A 19,316-nucleotide genomic window follows, 5' to 3' on the forward strand; every position below is an offset into this window, starting at 1 on the left:
TCCATCTTTTTGTGTTCAAATGAAGGGCAAAATAGAAAGTGCTGATGAATTCTTAAAAAATTAGACACTGTTGATAATAAGTTGTCAATTTTCGGGACGGAGGGAGTAATTAATTATAGTAACAGTTGGAGTTTAATTAAATAGCATGCTTAAAAAACAAAAATGGAAAATGATTCTTTATAAACGGTTAATCATACGTGAATGGCAAACACCAAGATCCACAAAGGGAGGTAAAAGGATTTGCTAGAGCTTACTCTCTTTAGCAAAAGAAGTTGTGATTAAAACTGTCATTTATATTATATTATGTTTGTCTTTAAAAATAAAAGTAATGAAAAGAAGTTTCTTAAGTTGAGATGGACTTGTGTAGAAAAACAGTCAAATAACAAGCTCAGTCATACTCTTTAAGAAAACAGCAGCACAAAGATCTTCGTCAACTTCTGTGATAGGAAAAAATTGGCCTCAGATGCCATTTCATTTGATTGTAATATGTAAAGTAGATAGGATTAATTAAAATTATAAATGATGAATTCAAGTTATATACTACCCTTGAGACATATAGATGCGACATATAGAAACTAGATGAATCTCGTAGAGACAAATTTTTTAAAAGATAGAAAAATAATGTTAGTCATTATTTGGCAAAATTTGACACGCAACTCATTTAAGAATGTTACGTGAAAATTAAACTATATATTATAACTAGCAAGAGAGGTACAAAATATTCTTGGAGACTCTACGCATTATTTATAAATGCTTTGTAAAGGCTAATTTTATGTCGACGGAGAAAACAGGCGAGGCTTTCACATAACACAAAAGAAAAGAGAACAAAAAAGATCCCCTTTGGCCATTGCAACATGACGTCATCCTAAGCAAGGGACCAACCTGTAGAGGACTTGAAGCTGCACTTTAGTGGAAGGTTAATTTCTTCGAAATTGTTGGTCTTTCAGTGCAATATGGTCTATGGCTATGTTGCACATTCAAGAAGATGAAAGATCTAGGAAAGCTTAATCATAGAATTTGTTTTGGGGGTTTTATTTTTGTGGGGTTGGAGGAGGGGGGGGGGGGGTTCTTGTTTTCCTAAATTCTTGAACTTGAGCTGCAATCAATCCAATGGGATTTTGCTGATCTAGTAAATGTAAAAAATACTAGCTTTGATTCATGAGTTTCCCCACAAATTTTAACTTTCATCCACATGTAGCCATTCGAGATATCTGAAGATCTCTGCTTGAATTTGCTAAAAAATTTCTAGTAAATGTGAAACACCAATACTGCTAGAAAATCTAGCTGAAGTATAGGCCGCAATTTCAGTCCCCAAGAAAGGGCTTGAGACCAAATATGGAATGTGTTAAAAGACGCTACTAGTCCAGTCACTTTCCAAGCATGTACTTAATTCTCTTTGCCAGATTGTTTTCCAGGGATTTTCATCTGGTTGAAACTTTCACTGAACATGGCAAGTAAACACCACAGAAGCTGCACATCAAGAAAACAACTATGCCATTGCAATTTTATCGCCCAAAAATCGGTTTGAGTTATGAATACAGAAGACTTTTTTTTTTTTTTTTAATCAAAAACTGAGTCAGACTATTACTCTTTTAATTTCTGCCGTTCTTGGGGTTATTATTATTACAACAAAATGGGGTTTACATAGTAACTTAAGGGGAAGGATGCTCAATATAGACGGATGGTAACCACTCTTTCAGGCAACTTTTGTAACTGCAGCATGTATTGCATCTGTAAGATGTGGAACTGTTCTTGAGCTCAGACCAGCCATGCTAATTCGCCTGCACAGTCAAGAAATGCGATGTTACGAGATGAAGATCTAGACTGCATAACGAGACTAAGTCGATGTCTCAAAGATCGAAGAAGCACAAGTGAAATGTCAATGAAAAGCAAGCAATATCATTGGAGGTTGAGCAGAATGTTGCTAAAAACTATGGTTTAACCTTCAATAACTCCTTGTTTGACAAGGAATTAGCAAAATAAGAAGGGAAGCTAAAAAGATCTACCTGTCTGAATGACCTAAAACATGTTTATAAATAATGAAATGCTTACATAGAACAAAACATGCCATGGGATGGCATTGTTCTTTTCCCATGAGAGAAGTTTTGAACTTTTACTTTCACTCTTCTACTTTTTCAGGTACTAGAAGGAATATGTTTTGAGTCCTAAAAGTGAGATTGTTACCCGTCAGATGTCATGTAAATGTGGTATTCTTTCCTCATGAAGGCGACCTGCTCGGAGTTAAGTCCAGTGAAGGTGAACATTCCAATTTGCTTGATAATGTGACTCCAGTCACCAGGGGTTCCTGCGAAGCAGGGTAATGCACAGTTATGCATCTTTTCATTGAAGAATGCAAATAATCTATATCATAACTCAAACAAGTGTAAAGACAAACAAATCTCCTGGAAAATTTTATAGAATTGGAGAAAAGCCCCCAGTCTGCTAATACAGTAGGCAGCATTGTTTTTAAAGCCATTCCAAATGCACCAGACAAAAAGCTAAAATTCTTAAAAAACAGAATGCAATTGGCAGCAAGATAAAAAAGGGCAAACCAAGGCACCACCAAGCAAATATAATATATTTACCTCTAGCACGTAAAGCATCAAATAATTGCTGGCGCATGCTGATAATGCGGTCTGCCATTGCTTTCAGCTCTAGTGTCCACTCATGGAACATGTTTCTGCAATCATAAAACTGAGCCTTTGAGAAATATCTAGAGGAATTTTCATACAGAAGTAAAAACTTTCTCCAGGAAATCTTTTAAGTTGGTAAGACATGGGACTAATCAGTACCTTAATGGCCTGCATCTAACAAATGCATGCTTTCCCTAGTATAAGAGAATGCTAAATGCATATCAAACAATTACCCTACCATAATAATAATTATTTCCAAGAAATATTTCTGATTGGTGAGACATTAAATTATTAAGCACTTTTTGCTTCTAATTGATCCATATTAGCCTGTCATAGAGTAGACCAGATGCATACAAACAAAATGCTACCTGTCCTTGAGTATTGTTGCCACAATAGATGCACCATGTATTGGGGGGTTTGAATACATTGGCCTAATCACCAATTTTAACTGGCTCTCAACTCTGCCTGCCACATCGGCTGCCCGGCACACCTGTAGATTTTCATATTTTAAGCAGTCACGTACAGGAATCTAACAATACAGATGGATGATGTGCTAATTTTAGAAAAAGAATGATACTTTGAACTCGCACTAGGATCTATAGCCATTATGTTCTAGCAATCAAAGGAAATACACTTCCAATGCAAAGTCAGATCAGACTTACAATGCTCAGTGCACCAACACGTTCACCATAAAGGCCCATGTTCTTTGCATAACTTTGAGCTACCAGGCATTCACCGCCATCAGCAACAAACATACGAACAGATTGTGCATCTGCATCCAGGCTTCCACTTGCGAAACCCTGAAATGTTCAACATGTATACATTTCAGACAATTACAAATGATGCCTAACAAAACACCTTTTTTGGACACCAATGTCATGAACTTGTGTGTCTAATATGATTTTACGTTTAGGCACGAGATATAGCCAACCTGATAAGCACTATCAAAGAAAGGTAAGAGTGCTTTAGATCTCATCAATTGTCTGATTTGTTCCCATTGCTGAGGAGTAGGATCCACACCAGTTGGATTATGAGCACATGCATGCAGAAGTACAATAGCCCCTGATGGAGCAGATTGAAGGTCTTCCAACAACCCTATTAGTTAACAAAAAGGATACTTTAAACTTTTGAACAAGGAGGCAGATGCAAATACAGGTATGAAAAGTGGTACATGTTTCATGGGTTTATTATCAGCAAACTCAGCACTATGATGCTGTCCTCAGAGAATTTCAACTAGTTTACATGAATCCTAACTCTCTATCTTACATGGTTATGGCTATCCCTGCATCTAATCCAAAACAGGCTTCTTGTCCTCATGTTTTAAATCTATTTCATTGTTCCTCCTCCTTCAAACTTCAAATTAACAGGAACAATACATTATTAATTGGTCATAGTGTGTATCAACAAAGTTGGTGTTTTATCGACAAATTTCCTGTTCTTAATCGCTCAACAAAAGCCCAAAATCGAGAAAATAGAAGAACAGCATCCTGTAGCTCACTAGATTATAATCTTCTTAAATGAGATGCTTTTCCTCTGCAAATATGACAAGATGAAGAAGTAACTAGAAGCATTCTCACATAAGAAATTTTCTAAGTAGAAGAAATTATTTTAAATGTTAAACAGAAAATCTGACAGAGCTGTGAAAGTTGATTCTTTCATTCAGCAACAATGATACAACACTTCAAATAGTTTACCAAAAGCAGGGCTCTTCATGAGATGGTGTAGACCGTGGAACTTTGCCTTGAGGAATCAGTCATTTAACAGAACAAAGAAAGTAAGAGGGGAATAGTTGTTTTCTATGAAAGGTGCAGCACTGTTTATCCAAATGGTACATTTTTATTCCCCATGTGAAAACATTACCAGCAGAAAATAAATCACAATTTCCCAATACTTTCACATTTTTAACTGACAAAAGACCATTTTGAGCCAGTAAGAGTTCACTTCCCCATTAGCTATTATCTTTTGTCAGCTGTTCTAAAACATATGCCAAATCAAACTAAATCATTCAGTTACATCAAACACATATCTGAACCTTGAAAGTTGAGTCCACGGGTAGTTGGATCATAATACCGGTAACTTTTCACAGATAAACCTGCCAGAGTGAAAACTTTTGGGTGGTTTCCCCATGTTGGAACAGGAATGTATATGGTCCGCTGCAATGAAATCACAATAATGCCGGTAAAAAAGAACAGTAGAGAATAACTAGACTGTTTTTGTTATGGAAAAGTAGAAAATTTTAGCACTTTACTTCATGATAATGTCGTGCCAAAAACTCAGCTCCAACCCTCAGTGATCCTGTTCCAGACAAGCACTGGACAGTAGTAACCCTGTTATCTTGAACAGCAGGGCTGTTTTCAAGGAAGAAAAAAGTCAGAAATGATGTTCAACCACAGTATGGACTTAAATAGCAGAAATTATGCAAAATAAGATTCTATGTAGTTTGTAACATCACATACTCAACCAACTCTAAAAGGCACATTTTTTTTAAAGGTTCATCAGACACAATGCCCTTCCAACACAGGTATCAACTAAGACTAGCTCACAAGAAAAACTAAAAGTTTCTCTTCTCTCTAAACAACTTTTAACAGAACACGTCTGTTGGATTGATCATTTACAGATTTCTGTCTACCAGAAATGCATTAGTTTTCAAAGATGCCAATGCACAAATTCAAATTACTTCCTGCTTATCTGCATGAGTTCTTGGCCAATCATTGACATTAAATTTAGGCATTAAAGTTCATATACATAGTCATTGCCACAAAGCTTCATAATGAACTATAAAAGATACTACTACATGAGTTTTCCAATAATCTATAGAATGGTACAAACTACTATACTTCCAATCATTAAGACAACCAAACAGACCAACCCACCTGTCTTCACATCCACTATAAAGGAAAAGAGCCTCGACTCTAATTCACCATTTCAGAAGAATTGGATTTTCACGCAATTCTAACTTGAAATGGTGGTTAAAATTGAGAACAAATTCGAATTATTCATCCAGAAAGAACATTATGGGAGTTAAGTAGCCAAAATAGAAGATCAGAAACCCAAAGTTCAAGAGTTTATTTAATTTACTATTTGATGATTTACCTGTCAGGACCGAGAATGAGCTTGGCACTCAATTTATTGAAGTCTGCCAGCCCCACAATTGGCAGATATTCCTTAACACGAGAGCTGCACATGATTTAGTTCTCAATTACCTTCTTTAAATGAATAAACCAATTGACTTCCAGAAATATCATACATCACACCTGTCATTAACTAGTAGCTGTTCTGCCTGTCTAACAACATTCAGAACGAGAGGTTTCCCTTCCTGTTGAAGACATCAAAATAAGATTAGGATCACAGCTATGACAAGGAGATTCTACACAGCTGGCTCACAATGGCATTTTAGCAACAATAACCATTCAATTACACGCCACATCATAAAAATCTACATGGCGTCTACCCAACAAAATCTCCTAGTATGCATTTCGGGTAGTGGGTGTGTAAGTGCAAATATAATAATAATCACTATTTTGGTAGTTAAGATGAAAAATATGATTGCTAATACAAAATGCTAAAGGAGATCAGGGTCTACACTACTTGGATCCAAAGTCTTTTCAATTCCCAGTAGTACATAAGAATCAAGCAACAACAGCGTAACCAAAAGAGATCTCACCTCAGTTCGGTAAGCTCCTACACCCAAGTTCAACTTCACAGGGCTTGGATCTTTGTTGTAAGCAACAGTTACCTAATTACAAAGATATGAAAACTTTCAGATAATAATACTTCCAAAATCTAAAACTTATAGCAAGAAAACACAATTGCACCAGCAAACCATGTAGCACTGCATATAAGAATTCTTCTCTTCTTCTCTTTACCTTTCTCCAGGTTTTATTGAATCTTATAAACCAAGAACTTTTCAAAAAACAGCGGAAAATACCAAATGATAAACAGCTAGTTTGTGCTAATTTAAATAACTAGGGTGAACTAGAAAGTGTTCAACTTGCATAACCTAGAATTTATGCGCTACGAAGTTGCAAATAACCCCAAAGTTTTCTTTTTGGAGTGTTACTCCACTTTTACCAACCATGATAATATGCTAAAAGGCTTAAACACATGTTAAACTGCAGAGACTGCAGAACTGAATAGAACAGAAAAAGAGATTGAGAAAATTTCCACATCCAAGTTAAATTTTTTTTTAAACATCTGCACTTTCTAGGTTGTAATTAAACCTCTACCAGAAGTCCAAATTCAATATCAACAACTACAGAGAAATATAACAAATTCAAACACTATAACAGTGCAATCTTTTTCTTTTCCATCATTTCCCTCACAATTTTGCTGATATAAAGATAAAGAACACCCATAAAAAAAATTCCATTTCTATAACATATCAGGTAACACAAACATAACACGATCTCTATAAAGACCCTGATACAGAATTCAAAGCCACGATCTTTTCCATGTTTTCCCAACTGGGATTTCCTCAACTACCAAGAAATTTAGTAATCCCAAATAATACTACAAGTATTTTCAGTGTTTTATCCACCTATTTATTATATCACGAAAAAAAAGAACGTAAAGAGAAAAAGTACCCCAAGAATGGGATCTTCAGGGGCCTGAACAATATGGGCAAAAACAGAGCCACCAGCAGCAGAAGTTGGTGAAGCAGAGACAACAGTATTGCTCTCCATGGCTGATGATGAAGTTGATTGGAGGTGCTTGGCAAGAATCCTCAGCCTCCGATCGGTAGAAGAAGAAGAAGAAGAGTTGTTCAATAACTGATCAGCATTCATATCAGTGAACGAAAACTTTTGCTGGGAATGCCTTTTTGTTTTGTTTTTTTTTTTTCCTTTTTTTCTTTCTTTTGCCTTTTTTGGGTATACTTTTGCGCCTTCTTTTTCTGGTTTAACTGTTGAGCAACGGTGACGGTGCCTTAGTTTAGTTGTTCAAGAAAGCAACGTCGTAGAGGTGACGTGGCAAGTGACGGTCTCCAAATTTGATTTAATCTTGTGTGATGAAATGACGTGGAGTATTTGTCTTTTGGACTGGGGACCCCACTCCGGGTTGTCAGTAGTACTCCCTCCGTCCCACTTTGATAGTTCTGGTTCTTTTTTCACATAATTTAATAAAAAGTAATTAATTTTGTTGGAACAATCAATTTATGTAACTATTTTCCTAAAATACCCTCACATTAATTAGAGTACAACTTTATGGGAACTTAAATTGATGGTAAAAAAAGAATCAACTCTCATTAAATGGGGTAGGTTTATAGTAACAACAACTTACATTAAATAAGGGTATTTTAGGAAAATTAAAATATAACTACATTCTTTAATTGGAAAGTGGATTACAATTTGAAACAAATGAAAAGGAAAAATAGGACTATCAAAGTGGAACGGAGGGAGTATTATTTTCTGGTGTAGGATTAAAGACATTGAAAGTCTTTTTTTTTTTTTTTTAAACATGATAAACCCACGTCTATTCTATTCTATATTAAAAGGAGGAGAACTGAATCTGAAAAGTTCAAGAAGAACTCAGAGAAAACTCAACCACCGCTTACTTGAAAGGGGGACCTACACTTACATCGAAAGTCGAGAAGGTGATTAATTAGCTGCGTAGTCAAGCTTATCGTGTACATGTCCGTATGGAATCATTCTGTTGAGACAATGAAGAAAATGATTTTGGAGAATACATTTAATAATTTAAAGGGAATGAAACATTTTGATTTGATTTTGTTTGAGCTCTTTTGGTGAGTTTAAACCATTTTGCGAGGACATTTTTGATAGAAGAATTTTTTTCATTTTTTTTTATCAAATGATTATTAGAAAGTTATAATTGTTGACAATGAACTTGTCATTATTGTTTATGTCTAACACTTGTTTCTTTTTTTTTAAGGAGGTAAGGGGTAGAATTTATGTCTAGCACCTGCTTTTTCTTTTTTTAGTAGAGAAAGGGAAGAATTTATGACTAGCACCTTCTTATATAGGAGGAAAAAAGAAAAAGAGAGACATACGTACAATGTTAGCTATGTACGTATGACTAGCACCTTCTTAAAATAGTTTCTTCACAACTTACTTAGCAGAGGAAAAAGGAAGTCCAAACATTAAAAAATGATGCCTTGAAATATGACCTAAATTTTGCTACGAAAGACTACTTTAAATTTTTTTACTTAGCAAGTAATGCTGACATTTGATTTCTTTTGTCATTTAATTTGTTTTCCGAATCAAATAAGGGCAATATAGGATATTCATTAAACTTTTTGTGCTCACATCACCATTTGTTATCAAACATATTTTTTAGGAGAGATTTATATAATTTTTCAAATTTTAAGGAAGGTGGCTACAATCGTTACAAACCTCAGGGAAGGTTTCTAAAATTATCCCCTTAATATTAAGGGGATACCAAGGGATTTCCAAAAATCTCGGGTGGCAATTGCACCTATCCGCCCCCATGGATCTGTTATTGCACATGTATCTAAATTTATTTTAACAATATGAAATAATTATTACCAAAGAAAAAACATATCTCTTTGAGGTTTTACTTCTCAAAATTGTGATATAACTGTTTGGATTGTAAGTTATTTGGGATTATTTGGGATATTTTTACTGTAGCACTTTTTGTGATGTGATGTATGTGAGATAAAAAGATATTGGGAAGATAAAAAGGTGTGTTGGAAATTGTAATGATTATGTAAGCAAATAAATTTTGGCTAATAAGAAGCAATCCAAACAAATTTATATCACAATTTTGAGAAGTAAAACCTCAAAGAGATATGTTTTTTCTTTGGTAATAATTATTTCATATTGTTAAAATAAATTTAGATACATGTGCAATAACAGATCCATGGGGGCGGATAGGTGCAATTGCCACCCGAGATTTTTGGAAATCCCTTGGTATCCCCTTAATATTAAGGGGATAATTTTAGAAACCTTCCCTGAGGTTTGTAACGATTGTAGCCACCTTCCTTAAAATTTGAAAAATTATATAAATCTCTCCTAAAAAATATGTTTTGATAACAAATGGTGATGTGAGCACAAAAAGTTTAATGAATATCCTATATTTCCCTTATTTGATTCGGAAAACAAATTAAATGACAAAAGAAATCAAATGTCAGCATTACTTGCTAAGTAAAAAAATTTAAAGTAGTCTTTCGTAGCAAAATTTAGGTCATATTTCAAGGCATCATTTTTTAATGTTTGGACTTCCTTTTTCCTCTGCTAAGTAAGTTGTGAAGAAACTATTTTAACAAATGCATCCCTATTAGTAGGTTATTTATAAAACTAATTAAGTAAGATGTCCATTTAAATGATTTAGGAATTGAATACAATGTACTAAGTGAGATGAGGTTAGAGCTATTGGTTAAAAAAAATATTTACAAAATGCGGATTTATTTTTCCTTAACACCCACTTTTCATTTAGGATTTATAGAGTTGTCAAAACTATTTTCGTCTTTTCATAACACCAAGAGAGGTAAGTGTAATTTTTCAAACCTCAAGAGAGGTGACTACAATTGTTACAAACTCTAGGGGAGGTTTATGAAATTATCCCAATATTAAGAGTCTTCAATAATATGCTTATAAAAATTAGAGTTTGCCCCCGCCAAATATTTTAGCAAAGATCTAAAGATAACCCCCACACCCCCCCCTCCCCCCAACAAGTGTGTACATCTTTAATGGTCCCATTCTGTGTTCCTGCAAGTGAACATGTGGACCTTTACTTTTATGGTCATTGACATACGTTTCCAGCAATTATATCATTGTTGATAATGAGCTTGTAGATGGTGGCCGAAGGCTAGCTGATTGCATGGCACGCTTGCCGAGGAGTTGAGGAATGGCATACTATACTATACTAGGTGTTGGACCCCGCGGGTGTCGCGGGGTGCCCATATTATCTTGTTGGTGAGTGTTAACTGGTGGTTTTTTTGTAAAGAAGATGTTTGTGTAAGAGATGGATTATAAACAGGAAAGTAGAAAACCATGCGTTTTTATATATACATGATCATTGGGAATTGCAGCTTAATACAAAAGTTAGTTGTTATTTGTACAGAACAAAATTGTAGAAAGCTGCTATGATTCGTAAACAAAAAGTACAATTTTTTGTTTTACATCCAACTGGAATGTAAACTATTTAGTTTAGTTTTTGATGCTTTGTGCTTTCAGAGAAATCTGCCTCAAGATTGCGCTTGATGGAGGATGAGGTCTCTAGCAGCTTTGGATGTGGCGAGATTGTTTTGTCAGTGGTTGGGGTTGAAGATGCAGATGCTTCGGTGATGTTTGTGTCTGAAACAGTCTCCTCTGGCGTATTATTTAGGGGAGATGTTGGCCTTGTTAGCAATGTGTGTGGCGTGCTCTGTATGACTTGCTGAGATAGTGCTTCACTTGCTGATTGTTGTGGGATGAATGTTGTTAAAAAGTAGAGCGGCATATACTGTCAGACTTTAGAAATATCCGATATCTGTCTAGGTCCTGAACTTCTGTCAAGCTTCGAATAAAAGCAGAATATGGATTTTCATCAAGTATAGACCTCAGCTGTTGTACAATAGACTCTTTGAATTTGCCTGAGATAGCCATTCTATTTGCTAACTCATGTTCTGTATCATAAAAATACAGTTGCAAGTTTGATGCCTTGTCATCATCAGAAGGAAATAATGAGTTCATAAAATGGTATATCTGTCCTTGCACCCTAAAAGTATAGATACCATCATTCCTCTTGCTGAGATCTTTATCATAATGAACCCCCAGAGATGTGAAAGCAAACATGTTATTATAACTCCTAACACATTGTCTGAATTCTTTTGATTCAGGAGTGTTTGCTTTATAAAGCTGTACTAATCTATCAGGCATTTTGGTTGGTGCTAATTTAATCTCTCCAGAAGCACAGCAGAATCGAGGCAGCTCCATGTAATACCGTTTAGCATGGCAGTGAATACAATCTGGAACAAATGGCAATATACTTGGCTCTGATTGTATCTGCTCTATGAGCGGTATATTTGTTCGACCGGTATATTTGTTCGACGGCGATGATTACCTAAAAGTATACAGCATGGCCAGTATCTGGTTATGCAAGAAATAAAAGTATATTGACCAGTATAAATAGGATATAGGAGCAAGATTGAAAATTGATAAGATACCCGGTCGAAGGTTTGAAGATGTTGCTATATTAGATCCTTCGTTTATGGATGAGTTTGAGGCTGAAAATTGAAAGTTTGAAATGCAAGCTGAATATTTTATGGAGAAATTAAGTGATTGAGTGAGCTAGCATGTTTCTCTGATTTCATATTGATAGTGAGTGGATGATTTAAAGAACGATATCACTACTACCTGAATGAGGAGGAAGAGGAAATTGGTGTACATGAACATGTGACGAAACTGAATTAAAGAAACTCTGTGAAACCGAATCATCGTTTATAGCTGGACAAACTATATGAATAAAATATTAACAAGATGATCAAGCCTGCTATAGGTCAGGGGAAAAAAGGACACAAAAAAAGAGCACATAACAATAAGGGAAGAATACTACATGGATCAATGCTGGACACAGTTGAAGTTGATGGAATATCTGTGTTATCTGGAAGTGAAAACACAGGCAAATCCAAACAGAAACAGCCGACTGCATGTTTAGCTGGCAAATCATGATGAACAGGAACATCAAAAAGATTGTGCTCAGTTGTCTGAGGAGCAGTGGTCATAGGTAAAACCTGCGTTTCTGCACTCTGGGGTTCAATAGCCAAAAAAGCTGCATTTTTATGTCGAAGTAATTTTCTAATATATCTTCCTCGATCACGACGGCTTTTTTCTAAACGATATTCATCTTCTGAGGAAAATTTACGTTTCCGACCCATATGCAATTGTAGCCAAAATTAAGAAAATTCTGTTATCCATGACATCCAACAATCACAATCATAAATCATCTAAAGTTTCTTGGAGGAGACAAAACAAGCGTGAATGAAAGAGATGATTACCATTTAATAAGCAAAACGATAACAAACATAGAAAATAAAACACAACGAAGTAGAACAGGCTAAGCACTAAGCAGATGAGGAACAAATAAGTAAAGGAGAGATTGCTTTACCTGAACAATAAGTTTCGAATAGGATGGTTGAACTGAGCTGCATGGAATAAACCGATAAGATCACAGAAAAGATAAATATAACATGGAAGTAGCTAACATAAGAAAAGTCAGAGTCCATGCAAACTAAAAACTTGCAACAAAGAAATGGAAATGATGGGGAAGAGAAAATGATAAAAGCATAATCTGAAGCATACGAAACAAAAATAAACAAACACAGTGAAACAGCAAAAAGTTCACCGAAGGAACAACGTAATAAACAGCTATATTAGGCGCAAAAGTGGAGAAATACAGTAAAGAAAAACAGGCAGCACCTGATTGAAGCGAGCGAGAACGAGAAAACTGGAAACAAAAATCACCAAAAGCTGGCACAAGATGGAGGCTTAACAGAAAGACGCAGGACAAAAGAGAAACATCTCTAAAACATTATAATAGTTGCTGGTATGCACGTAGAGAAAGTCAAAGCAAAGAAACTGACGGTGGAAAAGCTAATGTAGATATAGCACACAGAGTGCTTAACTATACAAAGAGCCTGTGCTTTGGTAAAAGCAAGCACATGCATGCATTAAATCCACGTAATGATTGCAAGTCCACTATGATAAAAGAACCAAACGAAGCAAGCATATCTGTAATCACCGAATGAACCAAATATAGCTGTAATGCGTAAGCTGTAAGCACGTAAGATGAAATTTGACCCAGTGCAATCTGCAAGGTGTAATCTGTAACCATGCAACACGTAAGGCAAAATTTGACTGTGTAATTTGTAACCATGCAACACGTCAGGCAAAATTTGACACACTCAAAGGAGAATTGCGCCACGTAATGTGAAAGGAACAAAGAAGAACCATGTAAGATCTGATGAGTAGCTTTAATTTAATAATCGAGAGAGTTTAATTTAATGGATTTAATAAGGTAGACAACTAAGTATCATTTTGTATTGAGCACATATACGTTATATTATGATATTCAATCTTAAAGCTAACAATAGCTAACAAATATTATCAATCTTATACACAAAAGTTCTAATTAGCTTTAATTTAATAAGTCACAAAACTAATTATCACTTTGTATCGAGCACATTTATGTTATGGTATTCAATCCGAAAATGCAATAGCTTTAATTTCATAATTGAGTAGCTTTAATTGAATAATTGAGAGATCAATCTTATACACAAAAGCTCTAATTAGATTTAATTTAATAAGACACACAACTAATTATCACTTTGTATTGAGCACATTTATGCCATGCTACTCAATCTGAAAACACAATAGCTTTAATTTAATAATTGAGTAGTTTTAATTTAATACAACTAATTATCAGTCTGTATCGAGCATTTAATAATTGAGTAGCTTTAATTTAATAATTGAGAGATCAATCTTATACACAAAAGCTCTAATTAGATTTAATTTAATAAGGCACACAACTAATTATCACCGAAAATGCAATAGCTTTAATTTCATAATTGAGTAGCTTTAATTGAATAATTGAGAGATCAATCTTGTACACAAAAGCTCTAATTAGATTTAATTTAATAAGACACACAACTAATTATCACTTTGTATTGAGCACATTTATGCCATGCTACTCAATCTAAAAACACAATAGCTTTAATTTAATAATTGAGTAGTTTTAATTTAATACAACTAATTATCAGTCTGTATCGAGCATTTAATAATTGAGTAGCTTTAATTTAATAATTGAGAGATCAATCTTATACACAAAAGCTCTAATTAGATTTAATTTAATAAGGCACACAACTAATTATCACCGAAAATGCAATAGCTTTAATTTCATAATTGAGTAGCTTTAATTGAATAATTGAGAGATCAATCTTGTACACAAAAGCTCTAATTAGATTTAATTTAATAAGACACACAACTAATTATCACTTTGTATTGAGCACATTTATGCCATGCTACTCAATCTAAAAACACAATAGCTTTAATTTAATAATTGAGTAGTTTTAATTTAATACAACTAATTATCAGTCTGTATCGAGCATTTAATTTAATCGAACAAGTGAGCAGCTTTAATTTAATAATGAAGAGGGCTTAATTTAATCGAACAAAGCAGGGAGCACGGGTGATTTAATAGAACAAAGCCGGACAATTGATTTATAACTTCTAACTGGAGCTTCACACCTTCACGGGCACAGATTGAGAGCAGAGGACGTTGACGGCTACACATTGGACCACAGGACAAAGAAGGACAAATCGAACAGCCAAATTACAAAATAACCAGCGAAATCACTGTAGCAAGACCTTCGACGCCTTATGTAGTTAGAGATGTAGGTAACTTGACAAAAGGATAAGGTACATCAGACCAAGTAGAAAAATTTCTTCTTCTTTAATTGTTACTAATTTATAGAAAAATAGATAATGGGGAGGCCAGTGATTTGTAAATTTGTCCTCGGTGTTGCTGTTTTTAGGGTTTCTTGATCTGATTTTGGTTTGAGAACTATTTTAAGAGAGAGAAGAGATTTCCGGATCAAGGAGAAACGTAGGCAAACTTGTGACTTCAGGTCTCAATTCTCATGCTTTCAGCCTATATCTTATATATATGCTCTAAATTTTTCATGTAACATCCAAGACGCAATTGGCAAATTTTGAGAGCAATCTTGCTTGCTTTTTAACTTGTTATAGCAGAAGATACATTCAGTCATTAAACAGCGATTCAAATAACATATTCCAATCTCATCCAAGCTAGTCTTTTGTATCAGAACTCATGAGTCATGAGTATCAATTTTTACATCATGATAGCAAGCAAGACTAAATAACCTCAATCTACCTTGTCACCAGGGAGCAATAGCAGTTTCCTTGAATGAGTGCTCAAGCTTTTCATTTTGTGCTCTAATAACATCGATTTCATCATCCAGAACTCTGATCTTCTTTTTCACATTCACAAGTTGGGTTTCAAGATTTCTCATCTCCTTCTCAGCTTGAGCTCTTTCATTTGTCTTTCGTTTAATCTTCTCCTGTTGTTTGCGCTGGATGGAGTCCAGTATGTTCTTTATAGTTGCACGTAGAAATGCAACATTCATGCCCATTCCTTCGAAGCCCTTGAGAGTTTGATCCCATCGTTGGACATCATTGCACGAGGTGGTTGTAATCTCGGCAGCTCTAATGGCATCAGCAATCTTTACGGTTTCAGATATTATGCCAGCGGCCAACTTCTTATCTATGCATTTGACAAGACCATCATGAAGACCTGATTTTTGACTGCAGCACAATTGATAGTATTGGCTTCGAACATGCTCCGATATCTCTGAGTCTACGACTTCACCATTCCAAAGAATGTTGAAACTCTCAGTTTCCTTCACATCTTCAAATGATAAAATTACAAATGATTAGCAGTGGTCGATTCTTTATAGGTGGAAAACATAGCATCAAGCAAAAATGTACACGAAAAACAACAAAGCTTGGGACAGCACATATACCCTTTGCAATTTCTGATGTAACTTTGCCTTCTGAGTTCAAAAGGCCATTGTCCCTTTCAAGTTTTCTTGAGCCTCCTTTAGCTTTGAAAATATGAACCTATACAAGAAAATAATACCAATCAAAATGAGTAAACTGCAAATCAATCCAAAAAGAGACAATTAATACAAGTATTGGTTTGAATTTGTTACCTTAAATTTAAATTTGTTAGAGTCGACCAATTGGAAAATTAGCACATCTCCTTTACATAATTGGTGTTTAATGGAGAAACCTCTCCATCCTCCACTCAATCCACTCTTCTGTGCAAGATATTTGATGTCATATTCTTTTTCATTCTCGTCCAACAAAACAATGTATTCATCTTTCTTGGGCATGTGTTTTTGGCAGAAATCCTTAGGCCATTGCTGAAAGCAAATACTACCATTAAGTTTGAGCCAGGATGAACTTAATTCAAAGCCCAAAGAGCACTTTAATTGGGTACATATGATTAATCTTACCAACCAAAATCCGCCACTAACTTGTGATGGAAGCATCAGCTTCACAAAGTTAGGATCATCTGATGGCAACTTTGCTAGAAATTCATTTGCTCTGTCCAACAGGGCGGTGGACTTTGCTTTATCAGAACCAGCCATTGAAGAATCACTACTTGTCTCCACATTTTTGCTATAGCTAGAAAATGGTAAGGGAAGCATAATATATCATATAATAATTGAAATTTCCGTGATCACATTTATTAGCAACTAATAATATATTTTGTCAATTTACCACTAACCACATTATCTGCTTCCTGTTTTCCTTGGTATTTTCACTATCCGCATGTGAAGACTCAACATTTTTCTCCATCATTTCATCATAGCTAAAAAATTTACACAAAAAAAGAAGCATAATAAATCAGATATAATTCAGTATCTCCATGATCACAGTTAAGAACAAGTACTAGAATAATTTTTCAAGAAATGATACAAACATTTATGACTGATTACCATGTTATCTGCATCTCGTCAACTTCAACTTTTACCTTCATGGGAGGACAACTTTCTCTTTTGGGCTTCTTGTTGATAGTATTTTCCTTCTGTATGCAAGTAATTCTTTTTCGTGTAGGCTTCACAGAAACATATTTGTCCATCAAAGATTTAACTTTATGAGAAACAAGACAAGGAGACTAATCAAGGCCATGAAAGTTAAAATTTACAACGTTCACATAATTCTGGATCTCAATAAGAAAAAAAAAAAAAATAAGAGTACATTTTTGCAACAAATGAAGTTTACCAATTCTCACCGCAAATTTTTTAAAAGGGTTATCGGTATAAGGCAATAATTTTCGTATCCTTCGTCTGATCAATAACAATGTTCTCAATTATTAGTAGATGATAAAAGGGTTATGGACAATTATCAGTATAAAATCATACTTTCAAGTTTCAACATCAAACCTAATTTGCTATGATTGATCAGAAATCCGAATTAGTCACAGTTGAGAAGTGATCATCTGGTAACCTTATGGAGGACTGTGGTGAGGACTTATATTCATTATGACTAATGGTTGGATGATAAATTACAACAAACATATGAAGTTTTAAGTCTCTTTCTTATAGTTTTCCAATATATAATGTTAGTGTTCTGTCGATAATCGTGTCTAGTTTCAGCTACTAGCAATAGAAATTTACAAAGTAAACTGATCTCTCTCTCTCTCTCTCTCTCTTTTTCCTTATTGTACTATAAGGAAATTCGATTTCTTGAATTAAAGGAAAAAAAAACAACCATTGGTATAAGGAAAAAAATTCGCGTACTCTTCTGACGGGGTTAAATGGATGTTGAGCAGCCACCTTCTTTTTCCGGAAAAGTTTCTTCTCCGACACAGGCAACTTCCCCTGTTTTAGATGTCAGAAAAGAAGAACAAAGTGAGAAAAAAATTCTTGCAGCCATGAATAGACAAGCCATGATGTTTCTTTTTGTTTTTTCAAAGAGCAGAAAATTAAGCCCTTGTTCTCAAATAAGGAATTATTGCGATATTCTTGATTTTCAAATATGATAGAAAATCCCAATACTTGAAAATAATACAAGAAGACACTAACCATTCTCTTTGTGTTCAAACGTGTTCTTTGTTAGAAGAGATGATTTGAAGGCAGGCTCTTGACAGGGGGTCTGGATGGCGGGGATTAGGGAAGAAGATTCTTTACCGTTTGATTTGAAAATGTAGAAGAGCTGCATTGGTGGAGAAGGTAACGTGGAAATAGAGATGAACAGTGATAGTGTTGATATTTACTATGGAAAATTGAATATATCCATGGAGATGTGAACATGATCCCTAAAATATGGGAATATATTCTGGGCGTTAAATATATCTACCATTTCTGAGTTTTTCTTGTTTTTTTTGGAGCAAATACCATTTCTGAGTTAATTTAGAGGCTTTTCCAATATAATTTTCTTGATTTGGCAAATATATTTATTTTGGGGGAGTTCTTATGTTTCCACTCTTACTAGATAAAAATAATTGATTTCCCTTCTCCACGCGGAACCTCATTGCTCTATTCATTCTTCTCTTTATTTTGTCTTGCTCCAAAAAATTCCTAAGAAAAGAATGATAGAACAACCTTTAGAATTTGTAATTTTGCGGGTGTAATCCATGTCTTTTTTTTTTTTTGTTTTTGTTTTTTGCCCCTTAGAGATTTGCACTTCGTAGTTTATTAACTGCTTTTTTAGTCCATTATGTTTAAATGATGTATCTTGGTCATGAAATTATCAAGATATCGCATCTTGGTCCTCATTTTGATTTCCTGCGTAAGCTTAGTTTGGACCTGACAAAAGGGAGAGAAATAGCTCCAAAAAGAGGAGATTGGATACCATATTAGGATTAGAATCTTGTCCAGTAATTGTAATTTTAGCATGGAGGCGCGATGGCTTACAGGAATGTTCATATTGGTCATTTTGGGGTTGTTGATTTTGATTCATAAGTTCATTGCCAATTTTGTGTTTGATTTAAATTGCATTTGCATTCCCTATTTTATATCTATCAAAAGTGAAAATCATTCAAAACCATCCTTACATTTTGTCAAATGACTTTTTTCGTCTCTCATTTTTAAAATATTAACTTTATGTTCTTTACAAATTCAAATTATAAAAATATGGTCTCTACCTAATTTTTTGATCGTTTTTTAGTCTAAAATCATCATGTGACCTATATACAGTTATT

General features: G+C 34.6%; 3 protein-coding genes and 1 long non-coding RNA gene across 17 annotated transcripts; all 4 read right to left on the reverse strand.

Moving 5' to 3' along the window:
• Positions 1 to 1,477: 1,477 nt before the first annotated feature.
• Positions 1,478 to 7,546, reverse strand: LOC113704105 (aspartate aminotransferase, cytoplasmic). The gene is made up of 12 exons (XM_027225771.2): positions 7,217 to 7,546; positions 6,298 to 6,369; positions 5,888 to 5,949; positions 5,727 to 5,810; positions 4,882 to 4,981; positions 4,666 to 4,786; positions 3,565 to 3,728; positions 3,296 to 3,433; positions 3,002 to 3,123; positions 2,586 to 2,680; positions 2,185 to 2,305; positions 1,478 to 1,781 (listed from the first exon to the last, which is right to left on the reverse strand). Exons 1-12 carry the CDS (start codon positions 7,415 to 7,417, stop codon positions 1,697 to 1,699), a joined length of 1,365 nt encoding a protein of 454 aa, XP_027081572.1. The 5' UTR covers positions 7,418 to 7,546; the 3' UTR covers positions 1,478 to 1,696.
• A 3,045-nt stretch (positions 7,547 to 10,591) lies between these two features.
• On the reverse strand, positions 10,592 to 13,381 carry LOC140012941 (uncharacterized). 14 transcript variants are annotated; one of them, XM_072061595.1, is made up of 5 exons: positions 12,696 to 13,317; positions 12,144 to 12,437; positions 11,945 to 12,043; positions 11,755 to 11,814; positions 10,592 to 11,651 (listed from the first exon to the last, which is right to left on the reverse strand). In XM_072061595.1, the coding sequence occupies exons 1-5, from the start codon at positions 12,811 to 12,813 to the stop codon at positions 11,599 to 11,601; spliced, it is 624 nt and encodes a 207-aa protein (XP_071917696.1). In that variant the 5' UTR covers positions 12,814 to 13,317; the 3' UTR covers positions 10,592 to 11,598. The 14 variants fall into 14 exon arrangements, 3 of the variants coding, with proteins under 3 accessions (XP_071917696.1, XP_071917697.1, XP_071917695.1); XM_072061596.1 differs by having other exon boundaries at positions 10,592 to 11,677; XR_011819917.1 differs by lacking the exons at positions 11,945 to 12,043; positions 12,144 to 12,437 and having other exon boundaries at positions 12,696 to 12,732; positions 13,007 to 13,316.
• A 2,102-nt stretch (positions 13,382 to 15,483) lies between these two features.
• On the reverse strand, positions 15,484 to 16,124 carry LOC140004488 (B3 domain-containing protein Os01g0234100-like). The gene is made up of 2 exons (XM_072061125.1): positions 16,106 to 16,124; positions 15,484 to 16,013 (listed from the first exon to the last, which is right to left on the reverse strand). The coding sequence occupies exons 1-2, from the start codon at positions 16,122 to 16,124 to the stop codon at positions 15,484 to 15,486; spliced, it is 549 nt and encodes a 182-aa protein (XP_071917226.1).
• Positions 16,125 to 16,133: 9 nt separating this feature from the next.
• LOC113704881 (uncharacterized) lies at positions 16,134 to 16,699 on the reverse strand. Its single transcript, XR_011819779.1, has 3 exons — positions 16,624 to 16,699; positions 16,318 to 16,530; positions 16,134 to 16,225 (listed from the first exon to the last, which is right to left on the reverse strand). It is a non-coding gene; the product is annotated as an uncharacterized lncRNA (long non-coding RNA).
• Positions 16,700 to 19,316: the final 2,617 nt, after the last annotated feature.

This window comes from Coffea arabica, chromosome 8e, assembly GCF_036785885.1.
Source record: "Coffea arabica cultivar ET-39 chromosome 8e, Coffea Arabica ET-39 HiFi, whole genome shotgun sequence".
NCBI classification, from domain to species: domain Eukaryota; kingdom Viridiplantae; phylum Streptophyta; class Magnoliopsida; order Gentianales; family Rubiaceae; genus Coffea; species Coffea arabica.

What these genes read in the sequence shown, in the direction of transcription:
- LOC113704105 (XM_027225771.2), bottom strand. Translation starts at nt 7,417, where the DNA reads ATGAATGCTGATCAGTTATTGAACAACTCTTCTTCTTCTTCTTCTACC. An exon ending in CAGCTACTAGTTAATGACAG is followed by an intron (nt 5,811 to 5,887) that starts GTGTGATGTATG and finishes AATCATGTGCAG; the next exon opens with CTCTCGTGTTAAGGAATATC. An exon ending in TCTTTGATAGTGCTTATCAG is followed by an intron (nt 3,434 to 3,564) that starts GTTGGCTATATC and finishes TGAACATTTCAG; the next exon opens with GGTTTCGCAAGTGGAAGCCT.
- LOC140012941 (XM_072061594.1), bottom strand. Translation starts at nt 12,813, where the DNA reads ATGGACTCTGACTTTTCTTATGTTAGCTACTTCCATGTTATATTTATC. An exon ending in ATTCGAAACTTATTGTTCAG is followed by an intron (nt 12,438 to 12,695) that starts GTAAAGCAATCT and finishes AATTTTCCTCAG; the next exon opens with AAGATGAATATCGTTTAGAA. An exon ending in TGTGTCCAGCATTGATCCAT is followed by an intron (nt 12,044 to 12,143) that starts GTAGTATTCTTC and finishes TTATTCATATAG; the next exon opens with TTTGTCCAGCTATAAACGAT.